Source organism: Aulonocara sp. 'chitande type north' Nkhata Bay, linkage group LG2 (assembly GCF_057382095.1).
Source record: "Aulonocara sp. 'chitande type north' Nkhata Bay isolate Kocher_YH1m ecotype deep benthic linkage group LG2, A_spYH_male_GT1.1, whole genome shotgun sequence".
Taxonomy (NCBI): domain Eukaryota; kingdom Metazoa; phylum Chordata; class Actinopteri; order Cichliformes; family Cichlidae; genus Aulonocara; species Aulonocara sp. 'chitande type north' Nkhata Bay.
Window position 1 is genome coordinate 4,114,886 of NC_141345.1, and position 8,442 is coordinate 4,123,327.

An 8,442-nucleotide genomic window follows, 5' to 3' on the forward strand; every position below is an offset into this window, starting at 1 on the left:
AATAGCTTATCTTTTTTTGTATTTGGTATGACGTGCATGTGTTTGTGGATAACGTGAGAAATCAGGGACATGCCATTGAAGTATTACACTGGACCTCGTGAAGCTAAATCTAACTGGACAAATCGTTTACGCTTTCAAGCACAGTTTTGTGAATCAATCAAACAGATGGTACGGGTAGAGAGGTCGTCTAATGGCAACTTTGAAAATGTAAATAAAAGGTGTTTTGCAGTAGATCTGTCAATTTCTTTATTTCTGAATTGTTGTGCATCTGGGATTCACAGAATAAAAACCTAACCAGGCCTGTTCACTGGTATATCAACCAGGGAATTATCATCTCAGCATGGCCTTTTATTTAAAATTTAACTGCAAGAAGTTCTAAAAAGCCAGGGACATCATCCGTGAGGCTTTTTTCCCCTTTGATGCATAATTTTGCGTCATTTCAATGCATCTACTTTTAATTTGGAATTTTAAAAGATTTGACAAGTGTAAACATGAAAAGAGTCGGTAGCCTTGCAATAAACAAAGAGTTTGAGTGGCCTACATGCAAAGCTTGGCCTTTCAGTATGTGGCTAAAAGAATACATGTAAATGTATACAAAAGCATCAGATACAAAAGAGTTAAATGGGATTTTTAATTTCCTGATCCATTTGGACCGGTTCACATTGTAGATTTAAGCCTATGTTAGGGTGCAGTTTCATTTGTCTGGAAAAGGTCAGCAAAGCAGGTTATTGTCATTTAAAGTGAGTAGTTCAAGCCTCTGTAGCTGACATGTGGCTTATTACGGGGTGTTCCTGACTTTGACCCTCTGCATATGTCTGAAATGAGGAAGTTCATTGATTATCCCCGAATATGAAACTTTTATTCTGACATATTCTCCCATTGGAAAAATACATTTCGAGACGGGCCAAGGCACAGAATACATACAAGAACAAGAGCAAGTGGGGGGAAAGAAAAAAAAAATAGAACTGGGGAATATTGGGGATATGTGAATTATCTATACTTCATTAATGATCAAATTGGGGATGGGACAAAAATTAACAGCTAATAATAAGAGTAATAACAATAACCCCCATCCTCCTTGTATACACTCATGCACACACCTGCACATACACAAATATTACCGTGGATTATTAAATACATGTATTTTTCCGGTCTAATACCAGGCCTGGTCCTTCAGGACTCAGCTGGGCGATGGTTTCTTCTCCTCTATGCACACTGTGTGGCTCTCTCGCGCGCGTGGCCTCGTGCGTCCGTGCGCGGCCCCGCCGTAGACGTCATGAGCGTCTTACTACCCAACATGGCGGACTTTGATACCATTTATGAGTTAGAAGACGAAGAGGATGAGCACGTAGTGAGCGAGGAGCACTTGCCCAGATACTGTCCGGAGCCCGTGGTTATGCGAGGGGCCGGGCACATCACGGTGTAAGTGGAGCCACGTTTGTGCTTTCTTTCTGTTTCCGGTATCGCCTGTTTAGCTGAGGCTAGCCTGCGAGCTAACGGAAATCAAAACAGTTAGCCATATGTTTGGTCGAGGGTATAGCTGTTTCCCCGTAAACCCACGTTAACGACTTTATGTCAGCATGGCAACCTAAAACTTGGCAGGCGCAGCCGTTGTTAACGTTGGTCAAGTTTACGTGAGATGCTCTTTTAGCTACAAGTCCTCATCCTTGTGTTTTGACTCGCATTACATTACCTGTCGTGGGCTAATTCGCAATGGTTACTGTAGTTTTCATAATTGTTTGTCCCTTAACTGCCTATATATGATGGAGACCTTTGCACTTTATCATGTTGATTAATGGGGGATAGAGCCCGAGGCACGTCCAACCTTCAGAGGGACTTAATAAGATGATGTTTGTCACTGTCATCGCTATCAGATCCACCCTTCATCTTCATCCTTCACCTTATGAGCTGATGCCGAGGCCAAGCTGGAAGCTTTCTTCAACTTGACACGTGGATGCTATTAAGAATAACTACGACAGAAAAAAGCCCAAATTTGAAAACATAATCAGCTGTTTGGAAGGGTGCTGTTGCTGCTAGAGGATTGCTGCACCCTGCTGATTTTATTCTGCAGAACTTTTTCAGACTCAAGTAGTCATCCTCGGGTACTGATAAGGCTGTTATCAGATTTTTAGGTTCTGATTGCATGCCAAATATCAAGTAAATACAAGGACTTGCTGACAGTTATTTAATCAATGGACTAGCAATCATGCAGAATCCCATGGATGTGGCTCTTTCATCCTTCTTTACATCAAGAAATAAAGTAACCTCCAAGTGAAGCTGCACTGATTCTCAATTATTAATGTTTAAAATAGCAGTTTGGCTGATTCCAGTGGTGACAATCTGATTCAGATATTCCATCTTTTTGAGCCAGGGAGAGAATTAATGAAATCCTTGTCTTAACAAGGGTTACTTTATCCACTGAAGAACTGAAACAGCAGATCGATATAAAAAATACCCACCATTGATGAAGGCCATCTTATTACCCAGTTCTGCAGTGTTGGTCAACATGTGTACATGGTGACATATAAGTGCATTTTATCTACTGTTTTAAAAACAGTAGATAAAATTTATGCTTTTGCTTAAGCCTGTCAAGAGACACTGACACAAAAGTCAAGACTGTCTTTAACCCATGTGAGTGCAGCATGATCTCTCTACAGTGGGCCTATACACCATACAGAAATAGGAAACAGTCTTTGCTGACATTTTTAGTTTAATGTTGTCCTTTTTTCTGTCATAAAGTTATAATTAAAATAGGTAAATAGTGTTAAATAAGGAGCAGCTAATATATTTTAGCTTTAGATTAATTTTTGTTGTTATTGAGTGTTTGTTTTTGACATATCTGCTCTGTTTTGTTTTGTTTTTTTCAGGTTTGGACTGAGCAACAGATTTGACACAGAATTTCCCTCTGTTCTCACGGGAAAGGTACAGTTGCTTTTTAAGTTTTTCTTGCACTTCAGTCTTGCAGACTGCTTTCTGTTCAAATCCAAGTGGGAAGAATTGAGCAATTAAAGCTGCAGTGATTCCTTAGTTCTTTTGGGCTTTTTACAGCCCTAACTTCCCCAGTCCTCCCCATTCAGCCTTCCGTGAGGGGTTTTGATCTGATGGAAATTCATTATAAGTAGCGTACCACACTGCATAGAAAAGGAGCTGCTGTCCAACTCTGTAAATGAGTAAGCTGGCTATGGTGCTCAGTTGGCGCCCAGTGTTTCGGAGGGTCCAGCACCAGGTGATAAAATAATGAAATGAAGACTCTGCCGTAGACAAGAAAGGAAAGCTTCCTGGGTCAGACGCAGAAACACAAAAAGGCTGCAGGGGTAAGAGCAGGCCGAGGGAAGTGTGGGGCAATAAAAAGTACCTTCGGTATTGTGACCCAGGGTGACATGTGATGGATGAGGTCACAATTATGATGATTGAAGGGTGCAGATCAGGCCCTGCTGGGCTTTATTCTATGGTCTTTGGCTGTTTGCAAAGAGACCTTTGCATCCTGTCATAAAAGATTACGACCCCTGTTTTATGGCGTACAGGCTCAGAGAGGAATGAGCATCCATTCAAGTTGTTTGGCCGGCGCTGCCACAGGCACTGAGCTTATCTCTCCTTTGAGTCCCTCCTTGCCTTGAACAGTCCAAAGCCTGGTTAGCAAGTTGGGGGAATGTATTTAGATCTCATCTCTGGACAACATCTGCAAATATCTACCTGTTTGGTTTTCTAAAGCTCTTTGATCCTTGTGCACAGGTTTCTTATGCATTGAGAAATCTTTTCAAGTCAACATGACCAAGAAACAATTGAATTATCCAACTTCCTTGTTTTCTGAGAAGTTCCCATGTTCATTTCACTACGTGTCCTGTCCCTTTTTCTTTAGGTAGCACCAGAGGAATTCAAAACCAGCATCAGCAGGGTGAATGCTTGTTTGAAGAAGAACTTACCTGTGAATGTGAAGTGGCTTCTTTGTGGCTGCCTGTGTTGTTGCTGTACAGTAGGCTGCAGCCTATGGCCCGTTATCTGCCTCAACAAGAGAGTAAGTCTCAAATCTCCTGTGACACGAGTTGGACAGTTTAACTCTCCCTTACATCAGTGCTGATTACTCAGGGGCTGTTATAGCAATTGGTCTAAGTGTAGACGGTAATAACAACTTGCGTTCAATAATAATAACTGTTACCTGTTCACGTGTTAAACTGAGTAATGTGTATTTTTGTTTGAATTAACGGGCATGCCCTTTTTTCCCCTCTGTGGTCTGTTCCCGAAGACGAGGCGGTCTATTCAGAAGCTGTTAGAGTGGGAAAATAACCGACTATACCATAAGGTAAGGAGGATGGCTACAGTGCACCTGAGTAAAAGTGCTTAATTGGTCTGTGTCAGTGTGTGTAAGATGAGTATCATCGTGATGGATAAACATCATTAATCTGTTGTGTAAGTTTTAACCCGCCAGTCAGATCTGGTGCAATCTGGTACGCAGTGCCTGAAAGGACCGTGAGGTCAGCAGTAAAAGTCCATGTTAATTTTGTTTTGTCTCGCAGCAACAAATTATAGCTAGTAGCCGTGCAAAGGTATAAAGGAAGCTCTTCAGGGTGTCTGGCCACAGTTTGACCCCAGCGAGACCAGACAGTCCTTCTCTCGAATTCCCCTGACACTGAAGAGAAGATTTCCTTTGTTTGTGCATTTGTGTGTGTGTCTTTGTGTCTGTTTGAGAGTGAGGGAGATGTCCATTCATTGTATCTGTCTTTTTTCTTTTTCTTTCATCAGCTGGGGCTGCACTGGAAGCTCAGTAAAAGAAAATGTGAAAGCAGTAATATGATGGAATATGTAAGTAGGCATGGATTTCTCAACTATGCCCTTTACTGATCAATCTGCAGATCATTTTTAGCTGCTCAACTGTTTTTCGGTAAAATGGATTAATAAAAAAAACAGTCCAGGAAACAAGGATGAGCAGTTTCTATGACAAAGGACCAAAAAGGGAAGTGAAATGTTATATAAATATATAAGTGTTATTTGCAGATTATTTAATAATGACTCATTTTCTAGTGCTTTGCTAGAATGAACTGATATTTAATTGTGAATTTGTAGAAACCTTTCAAAGTAAAAAAGAAAGTTTGTACTTAATAAATGAGGAATTATTTGGTTTTTAGTACCACCTTTCCAGCTCCAACTAAATGTAAATATAAAAGTCAAGAAAAATATATGACGTATAAAGTCTGTCTGTTTATGTAGTAACTTGGCGAAATTAAATGCAGCCAAATACATTCATTGTGTTATAAATCCTCCCTTCATGAAGGTTGTGATGTGTAGTTACTGTTGAAACAGTTTTAGAGAGGTGGCGTGTGTTGTTTGTGGTGCTGCTGGTCGTCATTGCTTTGACAGGTTTTTCTTCCTATGTAACCAACCCCCGCTGATTTTAAATGATTTGCTAGGCCGCATGTATGTGAGTGATCCCGCAGCTGATTTTCAGAGAAATCCAGAGAAACTCAAATCTCTTACTTAAACTTAAACTTTTGATTACTTTGTCTTTGTCTGTGTAATAAAGAGATTAGTTAAGTAACTAGTAATGTTTGTGCTCTGGTGAAAACAGTTGGATTTTAACCTTGCAAAATTGTGTTTTTCCTCTCTTCAGGTGATTCTTATAGAATTCCTACCCAAATATCCTATATTCCGACCAGACTGACGAGGCCGTTGCCAGACTGGATGAGTGGCCCTTGAATCTTATCCTTAGTGCCTTGTATATACAGTATGTTGGAAAAAAGGGTCTGCGCCGCTGTGTCTCGTGACGACCCTGTAAATCTCCCAGTACCTTGTACATTAAAATTTGCAACACTGTCACTTTGCTTTAGAGCAGATTTTGCACATTTCCCGACAGAACTACACATGTTCCCTTTGTTGCACTCTGATGTGTTTTTGTTACATGTGAGAAAAAACAAAACAAGTGATACTCTCAAAAAGTGCATTTACCCCAAAGAACCATCAGCCTGTATCCCATCTATTAAATCACTAATCCCTCGCAAAGAATGTGATGCCTCCACCTCCGTAACTATCCTTGCCTTATGTATGATTTAAAAAAATAGAAACTACATGTAACAGGAGGAGGAAGGCTTTGGGTAATTCAACAAGTCTGTAGGCTCAGATGCTGTTTGTTGGGTTTCCCCTCTTTTAATCCAGTTCTTTGCAGGTAGATGGGATGGTTGAGATTGCCTAACGTACAGTGTACGTCATCACCCCGTGTTTTGTCCTTACAAGAACCCTCTGTACATGGGAACTAGCTAGTAAGAACTTGACCTGTAAATACCATGTTAGAATAAGCTGTACAGTGGTATACCATTGTTTACATAAAGTTACTTAGCTCTTTAGTTTTTTTGCCAATATATTGCTGTACAATAGTTTTGATTATGAAAGATGTCTACGTACCTTTCTAGTTTATATGGACCTGTTTATCTTGTAAGCCATATAGTGACTATGTACCTGATGCCAGAGTTGGGACTGATTGTTGCACATGAAGTTCAGGATTTCAGACTGGAGTGGATCCTGAGTTTTCTTCCGGTGACAACAGCAGTGCATGTTACCATGCGGTTTTTGCCAATTAAGATGACATTCAGTGATTGGTCATCCGTTAAAGATGGAGATGATTGGAAGATTTGAATTTGAACTCTGCACTTCCACTCATTTCTCTCCCACCCCCGCTAACTTTGTATTAATTTTGTAGTTTTGTACTTTTCCCTGTGCTGTGTTTGGTCCTCCTGAAGTGTTAGGAAGCACATGCTTCTACAGATCCTGATGTGTTGAGCTGATGGTTTCTTTGTTTCACTCATCCTTTCAAGTGTTGGTTTTGTTTTTCAGAATCTTAGTCAAAAGATTGCTGCATTGCATTGTATTAGAGTGCCTCTGGTATAGTTGAAAACCACAGAGAAGTGCAGGTTGAAATCTGTTCTCCTGTACAAAGGAGAGTTTACTGCTCCCAGTATTGTCCCTGTTACATTTTGTTTTGTAAGTGTTTATCATGGTGACCTAATCCCAATGGAGAGAAAATAAATTGTCGATTTTGAATTTAATTTGTTGCCACTTCCTTCTTTTTTCCCCCTTATGAAACCTGTGGTGTGTCATGTTGGTAGAAGCAGGTTGTGACTGACCTTGGCTGATGCACTTTGACCACAGCCTGCTGCCCCGCGATGAAAAATGTGGCTGTTTGTCATGTTTAACAAGGTGGTGAATCGTTAACTTTAACAAGACAGCCTGCAATTACTCAACATATATACAACTCAGGAATGCTGTTACCATAACGTACTGCTGCTTCCTAATGACACGGACCAGCAGGCAGCAAGCCGAACATACAGTTTCTACTGTACCTGACCACAACAAGTACTGTAGTGGTAGGCTTCACTTTGGGGTGGAGGGTTTTATGGTCCTCTGTGCTTTTTGTTTTCACATTCACAGCCTCTCCTGGTTTAGCTCGAGGAAGTGTTCAGTAACCTTTTACTGCTGCAGTAGTGTGAAGTAGAAATATCAATTGTATTGCAACATATGGCATCCTAAAAAGCCTTTTTAAATTATGAGAAACTTGGGGACATGCTACAGTCTGACAGTAGATTCCCTGTGTGGTAAATATACTGATACATTTAGGTTTTGGGGGATTAAAACATCAGGCTTTTAATGGCAATGTATATATATTTAAAACTTATTTAACCTTCACAATATAGACAGAAATAAAACTAGCACCGTAATTGTCGGGCTATAAGCCGCTACTTTTTGCACAAGCTTTGAACCCTGCGGCTTTTAGTCAGGTGCGGCTTTTCTATGGATTATCCATGATTTTTGTCATATCATAAGACGATTTGTTTTGTTTGTTCCGCTGTTGTACGGCACTACGTTGCCTGGCGGAAGGGCATGTGATCAGACACACAGTATCGGGGTTCAAGAGTGGTATGTTGGTCACATGTCCATCCGCCAGGCAACATAGTGCCGTACAAGTAGCGCGAAAAACAAACTTCAAAGTAGCGCTACAAGTTCAGCGGAAGTCGTGGATGACGAGCGGCAATAAACTTGCGAAAAGCAAGTCATGCTCAACTCCACCGGTGGAATCTGACAGCGTGGAAAAGTGTGAAAACATCCATGATCACCAACGGATTTCGAAGGGCTGGACTGCTGCATGATGGAGAGGAGGACACCGCCATGGCCCTTCAGAGGGTGTTCGACTCTGACACTGACAACGAGGATTTGTTTGGTTTTGAAAGTGACAACGAAGGAAAGAAGCTGAGAGTGGATGACGAAGCGATCCTGAGCCTGTTCGTCTCCGACACTGGAGAAGAGGACTTTGGTGGTTTCAGTGTGCAGGAAGAAGAGAAAGATGGTGGTGAATGACTGACTTTTCTTCTTGTTAAAGCCGTGTCACTGCACCTGAGCCTAAAAGGTAGTCCGAATCTATTTTTCTGGTGTGCTGTAGGTTATTGTTATGTACTACAT

At 41.0% G+C, this 8,442-nt stretch overlaps 1 protein-coding gene across 1 annotated transcript; it reads left to right on the forward strand.

Moving 5' to 3' along the window:
- The first annotated feature begins 1,230 nt into the window (after positions 1-1,230).
- On the forward strand, positions 1,231-7,034 carry chic1 (cysteine-rich hydrophobic domain 1). Its single transcript, XM_086302762.1, has 6 exons — positions 1,231-1,422; positions 2,868-2,922; positions 3,860-4,015; positions 4,244-4,300; positions 4,741-4,800; positions 5,606-7,034. Exons 1-6 carry the CDS (start codon positions 1,277-1,279, stop codon positions 5,654-5,656), a joined length of 525 nt encoding a protein of 174 aa, XP_086158888.1. The 5' UTR covers positions 1,231-1,276; the 3' UTR covers positions 5,657-7,034.
- The last annotated feature ends 1,408 nt before the right edge of the window (positions 7,035-8,442 follow it).